Raw genomic sequence first — 23,715 nt, 5'->3', positions numbered from 1 at the left:
ATAAGATTCTCCAATTATTTTCGGAAATTACGTTGGGGAAAGCATGTATTCACGAAACGTGCTGCTACGGTGAAGGCGGCCGTTGACACCAAAACAAAGTAGTACCCAAGATGTGAACACCGACACCACAAGACAGGAAGTAAAGTTTACAGACACGCACAGGACGATCAGGGTTCGTGGTTGTGTAGACCAATAGGAATTGTAAAAGTCCAAAAATCAGGGACTATGGCAGGGCGGAGGAACAAAATTTTCAAGTGTAGCTAACATCATGTGACTTGAGAAAAGGGCGGAGCATCACGTGGCGGGTGTCAGAAAGTAGGCCCGGCTCTGGAGAGGAGGTGCCAGAAAGGAGGGTTCCGCCCCGACTTTAGCGCTGGAGTGCCAATGGCCCATAGGCAGCGCTGTCCACGTCACCCTCCCAAGCCAAGCCCAGCCTTTCTCCAGCAGTCTGCCCTGTGAGGGACCCAGATTCCTCTACTTCAGCCTTCTCCTTCTACTCTGAAGTTGCTCTTCCAGGGTTTGTCAGGGGCCCCCGTCCTATCACTGGGACCTTTCCTGCAAAACCACGTTGATGTAAACTACTTTACCCCTGTACTGAATCCCACTTCCCCCCAACTCCAAACAGCATTTGCCCCTCTTCACGGGCAGGGCAGACGTCAACAAAGTTCCCTCCACTTCCAAAAACATCAGAGAAGGACCTCGGGCAGCTGTGGTTCAAAGTTATAATGCATGGTTTAAAAGAAGAGAGGACTTGGTTACAGGTATCAGGGGATTGGGAAAAGAAAAAATGAGGAAAAGTCAGGGAAGGACAAGTTTGAGGCCGATCCTATCCAGTGGCCCGAAATCCCAGTCTCCCACCCACAGCCCAGCCCTTGAGCAGGAGTGAAGAATTAGATCAGTTTTGTACAAGAGTTTTTAAAAAATCAAATCACAACAAAGTTGACGTGGCTTCTTTTGAGCCTCTGGGATATGTCTGTCACTCTGGCCAGTCCTGCCTCTCCAAGGCCTTTGCCTGTCACAGTCTGGCATTTCCATGGAGTGTGACCAGGAAGAGAGAGGCTGCTTCACAGTCTGGCCCGAGTGTCCATCCATACTCCATGGAGCGCAGGGCCCCAGGGCGGAGAGGATGGGAGGAGCAGACTCTGCCCAGACAGTCCTCACGATGGCAGGGCAACAGACGGCACCCCGAGAGTTCTCCCTCCCTTCCCCCCCACCCTAACTCAGGTGGAGGGGGAGCAGCTGTCACCAGAGCCTATGTTGGTGAAGGTTTCGGCTCAGCACGGACCGGACATCAGCAGTGAACCTGTAATGACAGTGACTCTGATCAGCGGACACCTTACAGTTGACAGTCTCACTAGGCAGTGAGGTCAGAACTCAATACCACCCTCACACCTTCAGACAGGCTAAAAACAATGCACTCTGCAGTAACAAGACTTGGCCCAGGCTGGGCATGGTGGCGCACACCTTTAATCCCAGCACTTGGGAGGCAGAGGCAGGTAGATCTCTGTGAGTTTGAGGCCAGCCTGGTCTACAAAGCAAGTCCAGGGCAGCCAAGGCTACACAGAGAGACCATCTCCGGGGGGGGGGGGGGGGGGGCCAAAAAGGAGCTACAAGTCACTTCCCTTACCTGAGGGCGTCCAGCATTGGGAGAAGGTTGAGAAGGGCCGTGTCACTGGGGTCACTGAACCAGGACTTGATGGGGATGGCATTGTCTAGAGCGGGTGGAGTTACAGTTGAGAAGAGGCAAAGATTTAACCATCAACTACCTAAATAAAACCCTTATATCTCCTCTAATGTCTACCCATCTAAGAGATTTCACAACAGTGCAGATCAAACTGCCGCTGTGCCTCACTTGCAGTCAATGTGCTGGGGAAGTCCATTTATAAAATGGACACAAGAGAGTAGGTACCGCATGTGAAACAGAGAAACAGCATCTTCAGGTCCGTAGGACAGTAGGGAATCCAAACTGTGGGACTAGAAGCCCCGGAATCTTTTGCCTGCTAAGCTCTGTGCATGCAACACCTCAAGGAGTTAGGTGTTGGGCTTCGTCAGCAGTACACTGCTCGCCTAGGACTGAGTGTTGAGGCCCTGGGTGCCACCCCAAGAGCCTCTAAAGTAGCATCAGGTCAGGCCAGCCTGTGATATATGAGGAGACCCTGTCTAAGAAATAAAACTGTGACGTCCTCAGAACCATGTTCTGGTCCGGCCACACTCACCACCTTCTCCCGTACCTGGGTGGCTCCTGTAAGCCCCAGGGGAATTATCCAGGATCACAATGCTGGAAAGGTCACTGTGGACCACAGAGAGGTCTTTGATGTAGCTGCCCAACTCCAAAGTGCAGTGCTGAAAAGCAGAGGGCCATGTAACACACACCCCACCCAGCCCGCCTCCCGGGCCGCCCCACTCCCTACCTGTCTGTAGTATCTCCTCTTGAGGATGCTTCTGCTATTGTCCAGCTTGTCTGCCACCGCAGAGCCGTAGATTTCCATGCTCGCTGTGAACACCACCAGCTCATACCACTGGCTTACCTGAAGCAGATCGGAGGTAACAGTGTCATACAGAGTAATCAACATTTAGACAAAAGGTTCTCTTTTCAGTCTCCAAATAACATTAAATGTCTGTGAAAATACAAACTATCTGAACTCCCCATCCAACTCCAGCCTCAGTGTCTGAAGCAACCAAGACCCTTAAGATTCAGAGACACAAACGCAAAAGTGCAGGATCCCTGGAAGAAACAGAACTGTTATCACTGTGACTCCAGCTACTAAAAGCCACTCCCTGGCCTGGCCTCCTAAAGCCTCTCCTTTACAAAACTGCCCTTACTCGCTGTCCTAGTTTGCTTCTCTGTTATAATTAAACACTAACCAAAGCCAACCTGCGGAGGAAAGGCTTTTATTTTATCTTGCAACTCCCAGGTCTCACTCCATTACTGAGGGAAGTCAGAGCAGGAACTCAAGGCAGGGACCTTAGGGGCAGGAACTAGTAGAGATCACAGAGGAATGCTGCTTGCTTTCTATTGCTTCCTTACACAAGCCAGGACAACCTGCCCAGGGATAGCACTGCCCTCAGGGGACTGGGCAACTACCAAGTTGCCCACCTCTCCAGCCACAAGGACACAGCATCTACTAGGTCCTCAGCCTCTCAGCGGTATGACAACTCACTCCTGTTCTTTGAATATATGTTCATCCTGTCACTCCTCCTCCTCCAGAGAACCCCACTACAGCCAGCAACAGGGAATGGGAGCTTGCCGGGACAGAGCTGGCCGCTCCCTGTGGAGCTGGAGGACCCACTGGCTGCTGCTTGCTTAATCTGCTGTTCTGGACCTTTGCTTTTTTAACAGTTTTGTTTATATGAACATGGGTATGTACATGTGAGTGCAAGTATAGGCACCACAGCATCTGCAGCTGAAGCTTCAGGCAGTTTCCGTCAGGCCATCTAAAAGAGCAAAAGTACTGTCCACCATTGAGCCATCACTCCCGTCCAGGATTATAGTGACATGTTAATTTGTCGAGTGACAAAGGATGAATTGTGATGTGTAGTTTTAATGTCAATTTGCCAAAGGTTAGAACCACCAAATAGGAAGCTCATCTGAAGAACTGTCCTGACTGAGGTGGGAAGACCCGCCATGAATGCTGGTAGATCCTTCTGATAGCAGCCCAGGTAATCAGGCGGGATACAAGATGGCCTCTTACTCATCTGACCTCCCTCTTGCCAGTATGGCCATTTGCCCTGCTGCAGTAGCTGCTTCCTTCACGAGCAGCACAACCAGCAGCTCTTCAGGAGCCTTCCAGGCTTGCAGCACCAGCCTGCAAGTTCTGAGATACCAGCTTCATGGACTGAGCAACTACCAAACTATCAACTCTCCAGAGTGAGACCCACACCGTGAGTCGGCTCCGACTTCTGAGCTGCCCAGCCTCAAGGACTGAGCATCTAACAGGTTTCTCAGCTTCTCAGGTATGAGATATCTTGTTACGTTTTGGGGATTTTTTGTTTGTTTGTATTTTGTTTTTCGGAACAGGGTCTCTCTGTATAACAGCCCCAGCTGCCCTGGACTCGCTTTGTCGACCAGGCTGGCCTCGAACTCAAGAGATTCACCTGCCTCTGACTCCCAAGTGCTGGCACTAAAGGTGTGTGCCACTACACCAGGCTAACTTGTTATGATTTTAATGTCAACACATATGTATGTATGTAGGCATATGTATATGTATACATTCTCTTCCTCTGGAGAACCCTGACTACTACAACAATTCCTTACCCTGAATCCCCCGAATCCCTAAGCCACAACCATTCTTCCATCAGGGAGCTCCCATTAGCACACTCACCACTTCTAAGAAGAAATCCACATGGGGTCTCTTATGTACAAAAAAACGGACAGGATGTTTGTCTATTACCACCTGCAGAGAACAGGGAAGAGGTGAGGGAACTCCTAAGCAGTACCACGCTGGCCTTGCCCCCAAGCCTACCACCTGCTCGTCTCCTTCTGGCTGACCCTGGTGCCAGATACTGCCAAACCCTAGCCCTTCAGACTAGGAAAGAGAGTTTGCTTCTGGACACAGTAAGAGATAGAAGCATTTCCCAGGCTCCACACACACACCTTGAGGATGAAGTCAGGAGGTGTTCCAGGCCTCACTGTAGGCCTCAGGACCCCGTCATGGTGAGAGTGAATAAGTGTCTCGTCCAGATCCAACACCAGGATCTTCTTCTTCACCTGGGCTGAACCGCAATGGCAGAGGATGACGCCAGCTGACCGCCATGCGAAGCGGGCACCGCCTTCCCTCCCTGCCGCCCTCCCACCCACATACTCACCTAGGCGGTTGCGGGACAAAGGCGACAGGGGAAGAATATCATATCGAACAGTTTGATACTGAATCACCTAGGAACGGCAAGAGGAGGAGAATTAGAGCCTCACAGTCAAAGCACAGCAGACCATCAACACTTGCCACCTGTCAGCCGCTGTGGCTATGGTTCAGGCCCTCGTACATAGCCCTAATCGGGACAGAGGAGACAGTGATCGATGGTGGAGCACAAGACTCTACGGCCAGTGCTCAGCACTGTGAAAACAAACAAAACCCTAGAAATACTGTTGCTATGCTTCTTTAAAGGATGGAAAAGAGGCAACAAAGACCGAACAGCTCATGCCTAGGGACTGCACAGCCAGCCTTACCTCCTTAGTTAAAATGAAACCTCCATAAGAACATTAATTTCCTCTCAGTCACACCTATTTTCCCAGTGCCTCAATGTAGCGAGGATAATGACTTAAGAGCAGAATGTCTCTTAACACATCATCCTGCTACACTGAACAAAGAAACACATGCGTCCCCCCACCTTCACCTCAAGGGCCCTCATGGTCACTCTGTCATCTCTCACTGGGAGCCAAGAACCGCAGACTCTCAGTGGGCGGAGAATCGGAGTCAGGAAAGGAAAGCCTTGGCTCACTGGGTGGAGCAGCAGATGAGGGGATCCAGGGGTTGTCAGGTCAGCTAAGTTCCTCTGGCTAGGGGCCACCAGGACTATTTTAACCAGCCACCTGTCCACTTCTGTTTCTACTAGCCAAGTCACAAGATGTAGTGACTCTCTGAAGAGCTTCTTTACCCAGGGCGATGTAGAGAACATTAAAAAGTCCTACTTGCAGCCAGGCATGGTGGCGCACGCCTGTAATGCCAGCACTCCTGGAGGCAGAGGCAGGTGGATCGCTGTGAGTTTGAGGCCAGGACAGCCAAGGTACACAGAGAAGTCCTGTCCTACTTGCCAATCTGACAATATATAGAGAAGACCAGGATCAAGTAAGGACTGTGCAGAAAGGTTGAGGGAAAGCCCAGCATCACCTCAAGCTCAGCAGTTCTGCTTCCCCACGAGCTATTTCCTAATCCCCGCAGCGGCTAGGCAAAGCCTGGCAACTCCCTCCTATCTTTCCTTCTAACATACAAATGTTTCCCAGCCCAACCCGAGACCTTAAGCCACACATTCCCTACTTGAAAACCAAAAGGGGCTCTCTTCCTTAACCCCACGGCATCTGCCCTTCTTTTCTCCCTGAGCCTGTGCTGAGGGCTAGAAACAGCTCGGATGTCCTGCCCTGCTATCTCGGGTTGCACATGCTGGGCATGCAGAGAATGCTCCAGGCATCTGCCAAAGGGCGTGGGGAAGAAGCCAGCCTGGAAGGGAAGAGGACAAAGGCTGTGGGGTCAGTGGTGTACAGGAGAGCAGTTTAGGAAGTAACTAATCTTCCAATAGTGAGGCTAGAGCACTATGCCCTACACTCAAAAAAAGAAAAAAGGAGCTTTTAGAAGAGGGAAGATTCTCAGGACACGGTGAGAAAGAAAGGATGAGAAGTCAACACATAAAGAAAATCACAAAATGTAGGCCCACACTGTGTCAGCATGGTACACCCAGGCTTTTTCATGGATCCTATCCTGTCTGTCTCAGGAGACTAGGTGTGCATATAACCAACCCCCAGACTAATCCTCACCCTAAAGCAGGAAGTGGAAGACACAGAAGCAGCTGCCAGAGAATGAGTCAAGTGCAAGCCGCTCAATCAAGTCTCTACCATACACCAAAGTCTGCCTGGGACCTCTCTTGACTTCGGCTGACAAAGATTACACCAGCTCGCTCATTTCCCCCAGAGTCTCAGTTCAGGAGACCTGCCCCAGGGGCAATGAAAAACACAGGGGCACACTCATTAAGTGATGTTAGCTGAAGTAAGTTTTACCTTGGATACAAGCTTGAGGGAGAGAACCCGGAGATGCTTGGGTCCATCCAAAGTCTCTACACGTCAGGTATCCCTTCACAATGGCTACAGTCTCCTGGACGCAAGCTCTACTGCCAACAACAGCCAGGTCTTCCGACGAGACACCTAACTTTAATGTGCTGCATCTCACAACTAAAGGTGCCCATCATAAAAGCATCTTTTTCAGGCCCAGGCCCCCAACACAGATACAGAGGCTGTATGTTTCCAGAATCTTTTTGGAGGTGTAAGCTTTTCTTCAAGTCTCTATCCCTGCTACGTATGCGCTGCTACCCACCCACACCGACAAAGGAACCTGACTCTTCCAACAGGAGGGTCTTTCCAGAGTCCACACCAACAGTCCAGCCACCAGCAAACAGGTGTTTCCCGCCTCTTGCTTCCTTTAGCAACAACTCTGGCTTTCTTAAGGAGAGCACCATTACAGCCCCCAAGAGCTGCCAAAGCCTATCCCACCTAAGCAGATTTAAAAAGAAACCAAAACCACCAAACATCGTGGTTCTTTTACTAAGGTCTAAACCCTGCCTAAAGGTGTCCTACTTCTCCAGCCGGTAAAGTTCTGGCAAAGACTCCCTTCCTAGGCCCAAAACAGAGGCCCAACACTATTCCAAGATTCCGTGAGCACCGCGGACAGAGGTCCCCACCACTGCCTGCACCCAAACTCACCGTGCGGATCTGCCTCCGCAAAAGGTAAATAAAGAAGCTCCAGAGCTTGGCGGCGAAGGCCACGAACGTGCGCAGCCCCAGCAGACACTGTGTCCGCATCATCCCGATGACCCCGGCACCGCCGGCCCCGGGGCCCCCGCGGCCCAGCTCCGCCAGCCCCCCGGGGGCAGCCCCCCGCCGCCGGGAGGGGGAACGGGGGCCCCGAGCGGCAGGAGAGGCAGCAGAGACCGGCACGGAGTGGGTGGCTCAGAAAGCCACCCCCAGCGAAAGGAAAGCCCAGCGGAACCGGGAGCTGGGGGACTGGCGTGGGCAGCCCTCGGGGGCCCACATGAGCGGGAAGTGGCCCCGACGGCTTCGCGTGGGCAGCAGGCCCAAACAGGTCGGGCTAGGACGGGGTCCTCCGGGACCAGGAGGGAAGGGGATGGAGAATTGGGGGAGGGGGTGATGGGGGAGGGGGCTAGGGAGAAGGGAGGGAGGGAGATGGGAGGGGGAAGGGGGGGAAAGCGAAGGGTGGCCCTCTGCGCAGGCGCGCTAGGGGTCTGCCCCGGGAAGGGGGCGGGCGAGCGGGGGCAGCGGCGCGCGACGGGCCGCGGCGACTCCTGGGGGGGGGACGCCGAGCGCAGGAGCCGGGGAGGAGGGGGGAGGGGGAGCCGGAAGGCGTGCAGAGCGCTGGGCCCAAGTGGCCTCCCCCTCCCCGAGGCCGGGGTCTCTTAGCCGCTGAGGAGCGGGGCTGCACCCTCTGCAGCTGGGCTTCCCACTCTGACAGGCGCCATTTTACCGCCCAAAGGGCTCCCTCCTCTCTTCCCTCCTCCTCTTCCCCTCTGACATTACTTCCGGTAGTGACGTGTATTCACTTCCCCGGGATCGATGTTTCCTCGGCTGGTTCTAATGAAGGAGGGTCGAGTCGAGGCAAGCAGAGAGCGCGCTCGGGGGGCGGGAGGGTGTGCAGCCTTACGCACGCGCGCGAGCTCACGGCCCCGGCTGCCGTGGGCGGGGCCGGTGACGTCAGCGCCCGGGCTCCGACCGCCCTGGGGAGTGGGCCTCGCGCGCCCCTTCTCCCCCGTCCCACCGGGTAACTGCTGCAACGGCCCTTCTCGCCCCTGTCATGGTGCTAGAGCCGACTGAGGATGTCACGTCTACGGCTGTGCACGGAGGAGGCCCTGGAGCGGCCCCTCCGCGTAAGCCCGCCAACTGAGAATACTGAACGTAAAAAGGCAGGCCCCCTCGTCCCGGGCTCTGCGGGCCTTTAAACTTGGACGCCATCGTAAGCGCCCCGCCTCCTCGGTCGTGACGACATCAGAAGGCGCCCGAGATGCTGGACTCGCTGCTGGCCGTGGGTGGCTTGGTGCTTCTAAGAGGTGAGGGATAAAGGCACGCGGCGGCGGGGAGCCTGGGGCTTGGCCGAAGGGACGGGAGTCTGGGAGCCCCGCCGGGGGTGCCTGGCTAGGGGTGGAACCCTAAGGGCTCTGTGGGGCTTACCCCTGCTCGGCTTTCCACAGACTCGGTGGAGTGGGAGGGGCGTAGTCTCCTGAAGGCTCTTGTCAAGAAAGCCGCACTTCGGTGAGTTACCCCGCAGCTTCTCCTGGTCCTTCCCGGGAAGGGAGCCGGTGCCCCAACTCTTCGGCACATTCCCTTTATCTCTACCCTAGCGGGGAGCAAGTCCACGTTCTGGGCTGTGAAGTGAGCGAAGAAGAGTTTCGCGAAGGTTTGGGCGCTGATGCCAACAGCCGGTAAGTGTACATCAGAATGGGTTTTCTTGGTGCTACAGTTGCTGAGGGGAGTCCCTTCAACAGAAAGCACAGAAACTCGTATTGTGGAGAAATGGGGATCGTGTTTGGCTTGGTACAGTAGAAATTACAAGACTAGCAAGGTGTCTTTCAGAGACTTTTGCCCCAGCTGGCGGACTTACCTGGGGATGAAGGGTTACAGCAGTGATGGCGAGGCCACGAGGCTGTTGCGCTGGGGTGGAATAGGAAGATATTTCCCTGTATGCACGTAGCATTTTGGCTTCTTGTTGTTATTGTTTTAAAGATTTATCTATTAAGTATACAGTACTGTCTGCTTGTAGGCACCAGGTTACATTACAGATGGTTGTGAGCCACCATGTGGGTGCTGGGAATTGAACTCAGGACCTTTGGAAGAGCAGGCGGTGCTCTTAACCACTGAGCCATCTCTCCAGCCCCAGCATTTTGGCTTTAATGTCGGTGGGTTAATAAGTAGTCAACCAAGAAACTGTCGAGTTTCTCCTATAGTTTCAAATCTTTCCTTGTGTTTCTTAACTTCATATCTCTATCGTAAATGTCCCTGGAGTTGGAGCCTGATTACAAGGCTCAGGACTACAGACAATAGAATTGAAATAAAAGCACAGGGCAGGATAAACTAAGAACATACTAATTCCAAAGGGTAATGGATAAGTTAACCTTTGGACAAAACTTTTTTTCTTTTTTTCTGCCTCAGAAAAGGACATTTGGTTTTTTTAAAAAACAAAAAGTGGGCTAGGCATGGTGGTGCACGCCTTTAAACCCAGCACTCAGGAAGCAGAGGCAGGTGGATCACTGTAAGTTCAAGGCCAACGCAGTCTACAAAGAGAGTCCAAGACAGCCAAGATAACACAGAGAAACTCTGTCTCAGAAAAGAAAGGAAACAAACGAAAAATGATGTCATTGTGTGGCCTAGGCTGCCTTGTAACTCACTATGTAGCCCACGGTGATCTCTTAACTCTCAGCCATCCTGCCTCATCTGAGTGCTGTGATTATGTTACAAGCTACCACATCCAGTTATAAAGTTTCTTCAATCTAGAAATGGCAGCCAGGAATGGTGGCGCACTCCTGTAATCCTTAACACTCAAGAGGCAGAGGCTGGTGGCTCTCATAGCCAAAGCTACACAGAAAAACAAAACCAAAAAATGGCATAAGGCCACTGTGGTGGTGTGCACTTGGAATACCTCCACTCAAGGCAGATACAGGCAGAGCTCTGTGTGTTTGAAGCAAGTCCAGTCTACATAGTTCCAGGCCAGTCAGGGCTACATATTGAGACTGTTTCTAAATAAATGACAAGTGTAAAACAAACTAAAAACATTTTTAATGTTTATTATGGATACAGTGCTCTGCCTGCATGAACACCTGCAGGCCAGAAGAGGGCACCAGATCTTATTATAGATGGTTGTGAGCTGCTGTGTAGTTGCTGGGAATTGAACTAAGGACCTCTGGTAGTGCAATCAGTTCCCTTAACCTCTGAGCCATGTCTCCAACCCAAAATCTTATTTTTTTAAAGGCACAAATAACTAGTTATCTAAATGATTGTATCCTTGAGCTGTTGTCATAATTACATGCTAAGAAGACAAAATTACTTTAAAGGTTTTTCTATTATTATTTTATGTTGGGGCGTTGGGTTTTTGTTTTTTCAAGACAGGGTTTCTCTGTGTAGCCTTGGCTGTCCTGGACTTTGTAGACCAGGCTGGCCTAGAACTCACATCAATCCACCTGCCTCTGCCGCCACTTCTACCCCTCCCACCTGCTCCTTGCTGGGATTAAAGGCTCATAGTTTTGGTTTTTTGAGACATGTTTCTATATGTAGTCCTTGCTGTCTTGGAACTGGTTTTTGTAGACCAAGGCTGGACTCGAACTCACAGAGATCCGCCTGCCTGCCTCCCTTTTTAGTCCTTTTTAAAAGTCATAAATTAGAGGCTGGGTATGGTGGCACAGGCCTTTAATCCCATCATTCAAGAGGCAGAGGCAGGTGGATCACTGTGAGTTCGAGGCCACCCTGGTCTACAAAGCGAGTCCAGGACAGCCAAAGCTACACAGAGAAATTCTGTCTCAAACAAGCAAACAAAATCATAAATTACCCGGGCATGGTGGCATGTGCTTATAATCCCAGCATTCGTGGAGGCAGAGACAGGTGGATCTCTGTGAGTTTGAGGCCAGTGTGGTCTACAGAGTGCGTTCCAGGATAGCCAAGGCTACCTAGAAAAAACCTGTTTGGTGAGGGGGCGGGGGGCTAAAAATCAAATTTATTTTACGGACTAGAGACATGGCTCAGTTGGTATAAGAGTGCTTCCTCTTTTTTGTTGTTTGTTTAGTTTTTGTTTTTTTGATTCAGGGTTTCTCTGGGTAGGCTGTCCTGGACCCACTTGGTAGACCAGGCCAGCCTTGGATCACAGAGATCTGCCTGCCTCTGCCTCCCCGAGTGCTGGGATTGCAGGCGTGGGTGCCCTGCAGGAGTGCTTCCTTCGCATGTTCAAAGCCCTAGGTTTGGTCCCCAGCACTGCATCAACCTGTGTGCTGTCACACAAACATCTGTGACCCCAGCACTTGAGAAGTTTAGACAGGCAGGTCAGAAATGCAGGGTCATTCTTGACTGCAGAGCAATTTTGACCATGTCCCCCAAAACTAATAATAACAGTAATTGAAGGACCAGGTAGATCTTTGGACATGAGACTGCCTGAAGCTGGGGCCACAGGGCGCTGTGAGTTGATGGAAATGAGGAGCAGTGACAGCCTGGGCAACAGAGAACAGACGCTGGAGGTGATCCAGATAAGAAGGCAGGCAGCCGGTCTGCTGTCCTCCTCACGGTAGAGTAGACAGAAGCTGCCCTTTGAGTTCTCTGAATGGTGACTTGCTTTAGTCTTAGCCCAGGCTCGCATCTGCACTAACCGCAGGATGCTGATGGACTGGTCCTAAAGGCAAAGGGAGCCACAAAATAACATAGGGAGACACTAGTCCATCAGTTACCATGGAGAGAGTGGAGCAGAGCAAGGCAGCCTGGGTGTGGAGACTGGCTAGGGAGGTCACTGCAGTGCCCAGGCTTTGCTGAGCATCAGACACTGGACCTAGAACAGGGCTGAGGAGGACTTCTTTCCTGCCCTGGCGAACCTTGGAAAACAGTGGGGTGAAGTGAGGAGGTCTTGGGTACACCAGAATCTCTACAGGGGAGGGTTTTTGTTGCTCTATTTTGGGTTTTGGTTTTGAGACAGGGTTCCAATATGTATCCCTGGGTATGGTACTTGGTATATATACCAGGCAGATCTTGGGCTAACAGAGATATGCCTGTCTCTGCCTCCTGAGTGCTGGGATTACAGGCTTTTACCATCATGCCTGGTGTGGAAAGATTTTCTTTTTCTCAAGACAGGAGTTCTCTGTGTAGCCCAGGGTGGAGCTCACCCTATGGTCCAGGCTGGCTTTGAACTCAGAAATCCACCTTCCTCTGCCTCCCAAATGCTAGGATTAAAGGTGTGGGACACCGTGGCCCAGCAAGATTTGTTTTTTAATTATGTGTATGGATACATGCACAGGAGCATAGGTGAAAAAAAGACATCAGCTTTCCTAAAAGTGGGGTAATTGGAAATAATGGGCCGGCTTGGAACTCCAGCCGCCCCAAGAGCAGTGCGCACTTTAACATCAAGGAGGGGAGTTTAGAGCAGGTGTCAGAGGACTTTTTTTTTTTTTCTTTTTCCCTCCAGACGGGGTTTCTCTGTGTAGCCTTGGCTGTCCTGGCCTCACTTTGTAGACCAGGCTGGCCTCGAACTCACAGCGATCCACCTGCCTCTGCCTCCTGAGTGCTGGGATTAAAGGTGTGTGCCGCCACCACCTGGCATGTCAGAAGGACTTTAAAGGGTAGAATCCTCAGTTATTTGACCCAGAACAAGGTCCAAAGCCAAGCTTGGAACTTAGGTTATGACACACCAAAGCCTGTGCTGTGGACTACTAAATCCTTTCAGTAATTAGCTTTCATTATGGCCGGGCGTGGTGGCGCACGCCTTTAATCCCAGCACTCGGGAGGCAGAGGCAGGCGGATTGCTATGAGTTCGAAGCCAGCCTGGTCTACAAAGTGAGTCCAGGATGGCCAAGGCTACACAGAGAAACCTGTCTCGAAAAAAACAAAAAAAAAAAATTAGTTTTCATTAATATTTGAGGTACTGGTGAAGGTTGAGAAAAAAATATTCCGAAAATCAGGAAGAAGTTCAAGGTTGTAACAAGTCTTCTGTTTTCCCTTTGTAGCCTGCTTTACCATGACCTCTTCAGAGACCCTCTCAGCTGGTCAGAACCTGGTACGGCTGTCCCTGGAGGACCTCTAGGGGCCTTGAGAGCCATGTGCAGAAAGACGGGTCCCAGCCCAGCCACCGTGGCTCTTGACTCTCTGAGCTGGCTGCTGTTTCACATCCCCTGCGTTACCCTCTGTCAAGCCCTTCATGCCCTGAGCCAGCAAAGTGTCCACCCAGGTGAGCTTCCACTCTTGCTCTGTGCTCCTGTGTAGCCCCTGCCAGAGAGTCGCCCCGCCCTTCCCGCTCCATCCAGAGGCGTCCAGGTCTCCAGTCCAGTATTCTGCCATCTCCTTTTGGGAGAATTGGGGGGTAGAGTGTTGGTTGTTGAGAATTTGTTGTTTTTTTAAGACGTGTGTGTGTGCGTGTCTGTCTGTCTAGCTGGCCATGGTCAGGCACACCTTTTATCCTAATACCCAGCAGGCAGAGGCAGACAATCTCTGAGTTCAAGGCCAGCCTGGTCTACAAAGTGAGTCCAGAACAGCCAAGGCTACACAGAGAAACCCTGCCTCGAAAAACAAAACAAAAACAAAAAGTAAAAACTATTTTTTAACGTGAATTTGCCTACACGTATGTATGCCGTATGCATGACTGGTGCCACAGAGGCCAAAAAAAGGGCATTGGATCCGTGAGCCTGTAGTTACACGTGGTTGGTTGTGAGGCACTGTGTGGTGCTGCCCGTGGAGCGGGGCCCTGGTGCTCCTACCTGCTGCGCCCACTCTCCAGGCCCTGTAGTTGTTGTTTGCTTTGTTTTGTTAACTTCTCTTTAGGTATCAGTTGTTCTGTGGATTGTTTTGCCTTTAATTCTCTACTTTTTTAAATATAAAGTCTCATATATCCCTTATAACTTGAAGTCAAAGCTGGCTTCAGTGGGTATATATAGCCGAGGATGGCCTCACACAACTTTTTTTTCTTCGTGAAAACTTTATGTTGTCACAAGTTACATCTTTATACGTTGTGTGCCCCATTAAGTCCCCAGTATATTTAGACAGGTTTATTTTTGTTTTAATAATTTTTTTCCCCTGAGACGGGGTTTCTCTGTGTAGCCTTAGCTGTCCTGGGCTCACTTTATAGACCAAGCTAGTCTTGAACTCACAGAGAGCTGCCAGTTTCTGCATCCCAGAGTACTGGGATCCCAGGGGTATGCCACGATGCTTATTTTAATAATTTTTAAAGCTAAAACATAAACCTCATTTTCCCCTTTCCTTCTCTCACAGCAGCCCTCCATATCTGCCCACCTCCTCAAGTTCACGGTCTCTTTGTCTGTAGTCACTGCTACATATGCAGATATCCCTCAGTATGTGAATATGTCCCACTTAGTTTGTATAATGTGACTTATATGTGTATGATTTCAAGGCTGATCCTTTGGTATTATGTAACAAATGGGGGGCATTTTCCCTTGGGAAGATTATTTCTCCTACTCTCAGCCTCCTTAGTTGCTTTTAGTTCTTTGTCAGGGTTGAGGCCCTGTAGGAATTTTCCCCTCCGTGCTGGCATGTCTATTGGTGTCTTTCTTGTTCTGGTCTTATTTAGGAAGCCGTGTTGGTGAGATTTACTGGGTGTAGCTTCTCTGACTTCTCTAGGAGATAAAAATCTGAGAATGGGCCAGGCATGGTGGCCCATGCCTGTAATCCCAGGACTGGGGAGGCAAAGGCAGGTAGATCGCTGTGCGTTCGAGACCAGCCTGGTCTACAAAGCGAGTCCAGGACAGCCAAGGCTACACAGAGAAACCCTGTCTCAAAACAGACAAACAGGAAAAAAAAATCTGAGCATGAACTTCCTTTTCCTCTGGCTCTCACAGTCTTCCCACCCCTCTTCCCAGGTGACCCCTGAACCTTGGGTGCTGTGGATGGGGCAGGGGCTGGGCATGTTGGTGGGGATGGGGCTGGCACCACAGTCATTTTGCTCTCTGCATTTTGGTCTCAGTCCAGCTAGATCATGGTGACGGATGGGCAGAGAGGTTGGATCAACCTTGAGCTTCTAGTCCCTGCCTTTGCCTCCTGAGGCAAAATAAGTTCAGGGCCTGTACTGCACATCCTCAGCTAAATAACAGTTCAGGGCTAGCCTGTACTGCACATCCTCAGCTAAATAACAGTTCAGGGCTAGCCTGTACTGCACATCCTCAGCTAAATAACAGTTCAGGGCTAGCCTGTACTGCACATCCTCAGCTAAATAACAGTTCAGGGCTAGCCTGTACTGCACATCCTCAGCTAAATAACAGTTCAGGGCTAGCCTGTACTGCACATCCTCAGCTAAATAACAATTCAGGGCTAGCCTGTACTGCACATCCTCAGCTAAATAACAATTCAAGGCTAGCCTGTACTGCACATCCTCAGCTAAATAACAATTCAAGGCTAGCCTGAGCTACCTGTAAAAATAAACACAGGTAATAGTTATAAGACAGTCTGACAAGGGATGTGAGATAGAGGGATTATTTTGATCCATGCACTGGTACCTTTTAAGAAAGGAATTTTTTGGGACTAGAGATGGCTTAGCAATTAAGAGCACTGGCAGCTCTCCCAGAGGACCCCAGTTCAATTCCTAGCACCCACGTGGCAGCTTACGACTGTCTCTAGCTCTAATTCCAGGGAACCTGACACTCTCACACCAATACACACAAAATTAAATTAACTATACTAAAAGAAGAAGAAGCTGGGTGCAGTGGCGCAGGCCTATAATCCCAGCACTTTGGAGGGAGAGGCAGGTGGATCTCTTGAGTTCAAGGGCAGCCTGGTCTACAAAGTGAGTCTGGAACATCCAGGTCTGTTACACAAAGAAACTCTGTCTTGAAAAAAGAAGAGAAAGAGAAAGTGACGGGGTGGGGTGGGGGAGGGGTATCTTAAAGAGCAGGGTTCAGGCAGACAAAACGTGGCCCAGATAGGAGCTTTGTGTCTGGCTGGAAGGGCTCTGTGGATATAGGAAATCTTACTTCAGAAAGACAGAAAAGGCAGGTGTGGCTGTGACACCTGTAGAAGGGTCACTTTTTAGCTGTGAGTTCGAGACCAGCCTGGACAATATAAGATCCTTTCTCACAAAGAAACAAAAAGTAGGCGAATGTGATAGCCTTAGGACAAGCCTGTTGAAATTGTGTAGTTTGATCTAAAATGACGACTATACAAGAACTCAAATGTTGGGCAGAGGCGTGGCTCGGTGGTTAATAGTGCTGCTGTTCACCTACACCAACACCTACACCCCCCTCTGGACTCTGGACACCAACACACATTAATACAAATAGGCCATCAGCCAGGCATGGTGGCACATACATTTAATCCTAGCAGAGGCAGGTTGAACTCTTTATGAGTTCAAGACCAGCCTGATCTATATTTCGAGATCCAGGCCAGCCAAGGCTATCTAGGGAGACCTTGTCTCAAATACATTCTTTACATTGAAAAAACAAAACAAAAAAGAATTAAAATGTGCCCAATTCGGCCACCCAGCAAGGCAGCTCATTGGACAAAGGTGCCACCAAGTCTGAAGACTTTATTCAACACCTGGATCCCATGTGGTAGAAGAAACAGTTTCCACAAGTCAGCCTCTGATCTCCACACGCATGCCATGGCGCAGGCAGGCCATGGGACATACACGTGTTCACATAAATACGCATAATATAAACAAAAGGCAAGTGTGCCGAAGTGGTCAGTGCAGTGTGGTGTATCACGGTTAATGCTCCTGCAGAGGGGGGGGAGGCTGCCTGACGTCACCAGCACTGGAGCAGCTTGCTGACTGACAGATGCTAAAAGACTGAAGTCACTTGTCCCTGACAGTGTCATCCGGGATCATTAAGGTGTGGACTAGCAGAAGCATGGTGAGGCGAGATGGTGCGAGTGGCCGGTGCGAGTCTGGCTGTGGCAGAACGTGGGCCTCTGCTTTCTCTCCCTCGCTGTTTGCTCCGAGGCCTTCACCTGTCTTTCGTGTTCTGCACTTCTTGTCCCTATCCAGGTGACAACTCCCCAGTAGAGAAGGTGTGTGTCCTGGGCCTCCTACATGAAGAGCTGCTTGGTCCTGGCCCCATGGGAGCATTGAGTACCCTTGCTCACACCGAGGTGACCCTGAGTGGCAAAACGGGCCGGACTTCAGCCTCCATCCTCTATCGAAGGCCCCAACAGCGCGCAGCTCAGCAGGTCAGAGCCGGCAGAGAAGACCGAGACTAGGAGCAGAGCAGGGCCAGGGTCTCAGGTTTCCATGCCTGCTGCTGCAACATTCCATGACCAAAAGCAAGTTAGGGAGGAAGGGTTTATGTGGCTACACTTCCACTCTGTAGTCCATCACTGCAGGAAGCCAGGACAGGATCGCAGACAGGGCAAAGGACCTGGAGGCTGGGGCTGGTGCAGAGCCCGTGGGAGAGCTGCTTACTGGCTTCCTGAGCCTGCTTATAGAACCCAGGACCACCAGCGCATGGCCCCTGCCCCTACACCTTCCCCACCCCCACCAGTCAGTCACTAATTAAGAAAATACAGCTGGAGCTAGAGAGATGCTCAGAGGTCGAGAGTACTGGCTGTTCTTCCAAAGGTCCTGAGTTCAATTCCCAGCAACCACATGGTGCCTCACAACCATCTACAATGAGATCTGGTGCCTGCCCTCTTCTGGTGTTCAGGCATACATTCGGGCAGAATAAATTTAAAAAAAAAAAAAAAATACAGCTGGGTCTTATAAGGGGATTTTTCTCAGTTGAGGTTCCCCCCTTTGAGATGACTCTAGCTTGTGTCAAAATAACATCAAACGGACCGGGGCGGGCAGCATGGTGCTGTCTTGGGAGAGGGAGGCAGGAGATCGGGAGTTAGAGCTCCAGAAAGGCTCGAGGACAGCCTGGGCTGTGTGACAATGAGGTACATGAGGTCCTGGCTCCGAAAAGAAACAAAATGGAAAGTTGGCCTAATTAGACAGGGCTAGCTTCGAACCCACAGAGCTCTGTCTACCTCTGCCTCCCAAGTGCTGTGCTTAAAGGAGTGTGCTACCATGCTTCCTGTGTTTTACTTTGTGGTGCTGGAGACTCACACCCAGGTCCTTAAACATGCTCCGCACACATCCTGCCCTTGAGCTCCGCCTCCAGCCCCTTCCCTGTTTCCTGTCATTTACCTCATCAATCTTCAGCACTACCCTGTAAGTAATTGCTTTATTCTAGTTTTTCAGACTGGGAACAGATCCGGGCATGTTAAAATTTAAGTCATTTACCTAAGTAATAAAACATAAGCACCAGGCCGGGCGTGGTGGCGCACGCCTTTAATCCCAGTACTCGGGAGGCAGAAGCAGGCGGATCGCTGTGAGTTCGAGGCCAGCCTGGTCTACAGAGTGAGTCCAGGATGGCCAAGGCTACACAGAGAAACCCTGTCTCAGAAAAACAACAACAACAAAAAAAAAAACATAAGCACCAAGTAAAGTGCCCAGGCTTCAAACTCAGCTGCTCAACTCCAGGGCTCATAACCCAACCAGACATGGCAGTGCACATCTTTGGTTCCAGCCCCTGAGAGGCAGCAAATCTCTTGAGTTCAAGGCTCACCTGGTCTACATAATGAGTCTCCAGGACAGCCAGGGCTGCATAGATACCCTGTCTCAAAAAGAAAAAACCAAAAACTATTAGTTTAACCAATTAAGAATACCGTCTTGCTGGACGCACTGGCACACGCCTTTAATCCCAGCGTTTGGAAGACAGAGGCAGGTGGATCTCTGAGTTCGAGGCCAGCGTGGTCTACACAGCAAGTCCAGGACAGCCAAGGCTACACAGAGAAACCCTTGTCTTGAAAGAAACAAATACTGTCTTACAGCAAATAAATGGAGGGGATTTTTTTCTTCTTCCCTAGACTTGGTGGTTCTCCGTTCTTCCTGACTTCAGCCTGGATCTACATGAGCAGCTTCCCCTCCCTTCTGAGCTACGCCCAGGTCCTCACACAACCCAGGTATCTAAAAGTGCAGGGCACTCGGCAGACAGGGGCGAGTGGATCTTTTGAGTCTGAGGCCAGCCTGGTCTGCAGAGTGAGTCCAGGACAGCCAGGGCTGCACAGAGAGGGAAACTGTGTCTTGAAAAGAAAACTAGAGCTACTGGGGTCGGGATCTGAAAAGCAGAACTGAGCACAGCAGCCCCTTTACCCACAGGTGGATCCCACGACTCATTTGACCTTTAACCTTCACTTATCAAAGAAAGAAAGAGAAGCCAGAGACAGCCTCACTCTGCCTTTCCAGTTCAGCTCTGAAAAGTAAGGTTGGGCTTGGATCTCAGCATCTGGGTCACAAAAAGGTGGGGTGATGACAGATTATTGATTAACCTCAAGATTTTATAGGGACTGAAGTCCACCTCCGGAGACCAGTCCAGGGAGTGGCTCCCCACCCGGCTGGACAGAACTCCACAATGGTGGAGGCGCTTCCTTTATTTCTCCAGGAGCGCCATGGACCCTGGCTGAGCCAGACCAGATGGGGAGGCGGCGGCAGTGACCAGGCCTCAACATGGGTGTGTCAAAGGCTTGTTCACAGGGCTTTGAGAGATGGCTCTTGCTCTGTGCCCAGTGTGTGGGTGGATGTGGAGCAAGCCTGAAGCATCTTTGCCTTCTGGCTGCTAAGGACTTGGGCTTTGTTGGATCCGTACAAGACAGGGCCTAGTGGCACTCAGATCCCTCTTGGAACTTCAGAGAAAGGAACAAAGACCTGGGATGGGTTATCTGAGCGAATATCGCTGTCATGTAGAAGGAAGCACACAGACCTGACTCAGAACCCATCCTCACCGTCATGACTGCTTCCTTCCCAGACAGCAAGCTCTGCTGCACCCTGTCCTGGGCCAGAAAACTGGCCGTATCTTCTACGAGCCAGATGCTTTTGACGACGTGGACCCAGAAGACCCAGATGACGACCTAGACATCTGATAGACAAGCAGGAGAGGCTCAGCCATCCTCCTGTTTGCACTCTCCTTGTCCCTGCCCTGCCTTGTTGCTTCAGTCTATGGAGACCCTGCCATATGAGCCAAAGAGCCACATATAGTTGGGACAAAAGTATGGAGCGGGCGTAGTGTATAGCAAGAAAATAGCAAAGTCTCTCCTTCCCAGTCCGGGCAGTGGTGGTGCACACCTCTAATCCCAGCACTCAGAAGGCAGAGGCAGGCAGATCTCTCAAGTTTGAGTCCAGCCTGGTCTACAAAGTGAGTCCAGGACAGCGAGGGCTACACAGAGAAACTCCCTGTCTCAAAAAGCCCTTCTTCCCCTGCCTGTTTGTAATAAAACACATGTGTGTTAATTGAAAAAACTCCTTGGTAACTGATTGAACAAGGTAGATGTGGTTGAGCAAGGGGCTGGTGAGAAGCCAGGCATGGTGGTGCACGTCTTTAATCCCAGCACTCGAGAGGCAGAAGCAGGTGGATCACTGTGAGAGTTTGAGTCCAGCCTGGTCTACAAAGTGAGTCCAGGACAGCCAAGGTTACACAGAGAAACCCTATCTCGAAACAAAAGACAAAGGGAAGGGGGCTGGTGAGCTGTTAGCAGTGAAGGTGCTTGTCACAAGCCTGGCAACCTAAATTCAATCCCTGGGACCCCACTCCACAGAGCTGTCCTCTTATGTACACAAACCCATACAACTTAGGATACTGGGTAGGCCTGGGGATGTAGCTGAGCACTTAAGAGCACTGGTTTCTCTTCGAGAGGTCCTGAGTTCAGTTCCTAGCAACCACATGATGGCTCACAACCATCTGTACTGGGATCTGACGCCCTCTTCTGTCGTACATGCAGATAGAGTAAGCATTCATATGCATAAAGTAAGTTTAAGTTTAAAAAGCAACAGGATAGGGGCTGGAGCGATGGCTCAGTGGTTAAGAGCACTGTCTGTTCTTCCAAAGGACCTGGGTTCAATTCCCAGCACCCACATGACAGCTCACAACTGTCTGTAATTCAAGTTCCAAGGGACTTGACACCCTCACACCAATGTTCACGAAATTAAAAAAAAAAAAAAAAAAAAACAGGATAATTAGGAAAATTTGGGAGAGAAAAGGGGAGAACCTAAGACTACATTTTAGTCAGGTTCTAGTGACAAAATAGGGACTAAAGGCCTGGGGACACACACCACAGCACTTGATTGTCCTGCTGCCCTAGGTATGTGGTGGTTCCAGCTCCTGTGCAAGTGTGGACAAAGGAGGTCTGAAAGACAGCTAATTTCCAAAACACTTTATTACTGTACAAAAAGCACACCCCATGTTTTGTCTTCCTCTCCCAGTCCCCACCCCCACTTCCTGCCCCACCCCCACCCCCCAGGGAACTGTACATGGTGTTCAGGGATGAAGTGACCAGGCAGTCTTTCTCCCACAGGCTGAGCACCCCAGCTCACACATACTCCTTGGCAGAATTCGACTTAGGGTAGGAGCGGGGTGCACGGTACACAGCTTTGCTTTCACTGCCCGGACAGGAGCAAGAGAGCAGGGCACCTCCCAGGAGGGCCAGAGCAGACCCCGCCCAGCCAATAAAGATGGCTGGACCAAACTCGTACCTGTGGAGAAGAGAAAGAATTGGAGTCAAAACGTGGGCCTGATGACCTCCTCCCTGTCCCAAGTCCACAGATCTGTCTCCTCAAGCGGGAGACTTACTTAACATTCATGGGCGTCAAGGGGTTATAAAAGTCGGTGACAATCTGATGACCAATCCAGGAGCATGCTACCAACGCAGCAAGGCCTAGAAAGAGGGGAAAAAAGGTTCTGGTACCGGGTGTCCAAACCAAGACTTTAGCCTTGCTCTTCTGGGTGGAACAGTGAGCCCTTGGTCCCACCTGTGGCTCACCTGCCACAATGAAAATAATGCCTCCAGTCATGGCTATCCGAGCCTTCTTCACTTTGTCATCTCCCCCACAGCGCGTGCACTTCATGCCCATCGTAGCGACAAACATGGCCAGGAAGCCCAATACCAGGGACACCACCATTAGGGCTCGAGTGGCCTGCAAGGCCGCTGCAGAGGAGGAAGGAAGGAGGCGGTCATTGCTGGAAATGGCAGGTAGCCTTAGGATGGCGCCAGCCTAAGCACGGCAGACCGCGCCCACTAACCCCTCGGCCAGTTGGGTTCGCCGCCGCCGCCAGCCTGGGGCCCCCTAGTCCAAGGCAAGCCTTGGGCAGACGGTTCCCGCCCCATCCCGTCACTGAGGCCCTCCAGCTCCCTGCCCCGCCCTGCGCTCCAGAACCCGCCCGGGGCGCCGAGGTTTCGATGAAACCGCTCCAGGTAGGGGGAAGGGAGGCAGGGGGCGAAAGAGAAGTGCAGGTGGCGGCTAGGGCCCTCGCGTGGGCCACACCAGCCGGCGCGAGCCCCAGCTCCGGCCCCGCTATCGAGGCCACCGGGTTTGTGGCTTCAGCTAATCGGCCGATAAGATTAGAGGTCACAAGTGCGGTCCCACGCCTAACGAGGGCACGACTCTGGGGCCCGAGGCACCTCTGCCGCTCTTCCCCTTTGTCCAGAGAAAGAAACAGGAGGAGACGAGAGTCCACCGGCTCCGGGAGGCCTTCTGCCCGGGATTCCCCCCTTTAAGCCGGACAGAGGGGCGTGGGCCCACGTGCGACAGCCAGATCCCAGGCCCGCTCCCTCTCGGTCCCACTGACTGCGTTCAAGGCGTCCACTTCCTCCTCCCTGGCAACCCCGGGCGCCAGGCCGTGCGGCCTCGGCCCTGTCCCACGAGCAACCCCGCCACCTTGACCCCGGGCCCGTCCGCCCCGTCGGTCCCACGGGCTTACCTGGCAGGGCGAGCACCGAGTCGTACATTTTGCAGCTCATCATACCGGTGCTCTGCGTGACGCAGTCCATCCAGAGCCCCTTGTACATGGCCTGGGATGTGATGATGTTGTCGCCCGCATAGGAGCTCATCTGCCACTGCGGGATGGCGGTGCTAGCTATCAGGCCCACCCAGCCAAGCATAGCCATCGAAAAGCCCAGCAGTTGCAGGCCCGAGTTGGCCATTTCCTTGTTTCAGAAAAGTTGGGACGCGCCTCCCGGGAGGGCGACCCTACAGTAGAACAAAATCTGGGGAGCAACACAAGAAAATTTGGATGGAGATTTAAGTCACCCGGAGACCAAAGACCAAAAAAAGAAAAGAAAAAGAAAGAAAGAAAGAAAAAGAGAAAAGGGTTTTGGCCGGGTAGCTGCAAATCCTGTTAACTCAGGTAAACACAAATCGTCCCCTCCGGTAGTGAAGCGACACTCTCACAGCAGAGGGAACCGGCTTCGCCCGAAGGACTGGTTCCAGACAAAAGCGGTCCCCGAAGGTCAGGCGGTTCCCTCCGGCGTGCTCAGAGACTACCCAAAGAAGTGGAGGGGCCGTTAGG

The 23,715-nt window shown here is 51.7% G+C and overlaps 3 protein-coding genes across 4 annotated transcripts; 1 reads left to right on the top strand and 2 right to left on the bottom strand.

Annotated features, from left to right (window-relative positions):
• Positions 1 to 568: 568 nt before the first annotated feature.
• Ctdnep1 (CTD nuclear envelope phosphatase 1) lies at positions 569 to 7,854 on the bottom strand. 2 transcript variants are annotated; one of them, XM_051168013.1, is made up of 8 exons: positions 5,368 to 5,682; positions 4,807 to 4,873; positions 4,595 to 4,713; positions 4,323 to 4,394; positions 2,412 to 2,528; positions 2,232 to 2,343; positions 1,628 to 1,712; positions 569 to 1,303 (listed from the first exon to the last, which is right to left on the bottom strand). In XM_051168013.1, the coding sequence occupies exons 1-8, from the start codon at positions 5,611 to 5,613 to the stop codon at positions 1,243 to 1,245; spliced, it is 879 nt and encodes a 292-aa protein (XP_051023970.1). In that variant the 5' UTR covers positions 5,614 to 5,682; the 3' UTR covers positions 569 to 1,242. The 2 variants fall into 2 exon arrangements, with proteins under 2 accessions (XP_051023970.1, XP_051023971.1); XM_051168014.1 differs by lacking the exon at positions 5,368 to 5,682 and adding an exon at positions 7,406 to 7,854 and having other exon boundaries at positions 573 to 1,303.
• Positions 7,855 to 8,630: 776 nt separating this feature from the next.
• Positions 8,631 to 20,341, top strand: Elp5 (elongator acetyltransferase complex subunit 5). The gene is made up of 8 exons (XM_051167868.1): positions 8,631 to 8,763; positions 8,905 to 8,965; positions 9,055 to 9,135; positions 13,405 to 13,625; positions 17,385 to 17,566; positions 19,244 to 19,339; positions 19,536 to 19,636; positions 20,182 to 20,341. The coding sequence occupies exons 1-8, from the start codon at positions 8,718 to 8,720 to the stop codon at positions 20,294 to 20,296; spliced, it is 903 nt and encodes a 300-aa protein (XP_051023825.1). The 5' UTR covers positions 8,631 to 8,717; the 3' UTR covers positions 20,297 to 20,341.
• A 1,321-nt stretch (positions 20,342 to 21,662) lies between these two features.
• Positions 21,663 to 23,494, bottom strand: Cldn7 (claudin 7). Its single transcript, XM_051168034.1, has 4 exons — positions 23,128 to 23,494; positions 22,190 to 22,354; positions 22,000 to 22,084; positions 21,663 to 21,902 (listed from the first exon to the last, which is right to left on the bottom strand). The coding sequence occupies exons 1-4, from the start codon at positions 23,348 to 23,350 to the stop codon at positions 21,740 to 21,742; spliced, it is 636 nt and encodes a 211-aa protein (XP_051023991.1). The 5' UTR covers positions 23,351 to 23,494; the 3' UTR covers positions 21,663 to 21,739.
• Between the last annotated feature and the right edge of the window lie 221 nt (positions 23,495 to 23,715).

Source organism: Acomys russatus, chromosome 25 (genome assembly GCF_903995435.1).
Source record: "Acomys russatus chromosome 25, mAcoRus1.1, whole genome shotgun sequence".
Taxonomy (NCBI): Eukaryota; Metazoa; Chordata; class Mammalia; order Rodentia; family Muridae; genus Acomys; species Acomys russatus.
The sequence above is the reverse complement of the archived record's forward strand: the minus strand, read 5'-3'. Positions and strand labels throughout refer to the sequence as shown.

Bases quoted from the DNA above. Each gene is read 5' to 3' on its own strand.
- Cldn7 (XM_051168034.1), bottom strand. From the start codon at position 23,350: ATGGCCAACTCGGGCCTGCAACTGCTGGGCTTTTCGATGGCTATGCTT. The intron at 22,085-22,189 runs GTGAGCCACAGG...CCCTCTTTCTAG, and splicing joins CATTATTTTCATTGTGGCAG to GCCTTGCTGCGTTGGTAGCA. The intron at 21,903-21,999 runs GTAAGTCTCCCG...TCTTCTCCACAG, and splicing joins TTGACGCCCATGAATGTTAA to GTACGAGTTTGGTCCAGCCA.
- Elp5 (XM_051167868.1), top strand. From the start codon at position 8,718: ATGCTGGACTCGCTGCTGGCCGTGGGTGGCTTGGTGCTTCTAAGAG. The intron at 19,340-19,535 runs GTATCTAAAAGT...CTTTACCCACAG, and splicing joins CAGGTCCTCACACAACCCAG to GTGGATCCCACGACTCATTT. The intron at 19,637-20,181 runs GTAAGGTTGGGC...CTTCCTTCCCAG, and splicing joins TTCCAGTTCAGCTCTGAAAA to ACAGCAAGCTCTGCTGCACC.
- Ctdnep1 (XM_051168013.1), bottom strand. From the start codon at position 5,613: ATGTTCTCTACATCGCCCTGGGTAAAGAAGCTCTTCAGAGAGTCACTA. The intron at 4,874-5,367 runs GTGAGAGATGAC...TGCCGTTCCTAG, and splicing joins TCTGCGGTTCTTGGCTCCCA to GTGATTCAGTATCAAACTGT. The intron at 4,714-4,806 runs GTGAGTATGTGG...ATTGCGGTTCAG, and splicing joins TTTGTCCCGCAACCGCCTAG to CCCAGGTGAAGAAGAAGATC.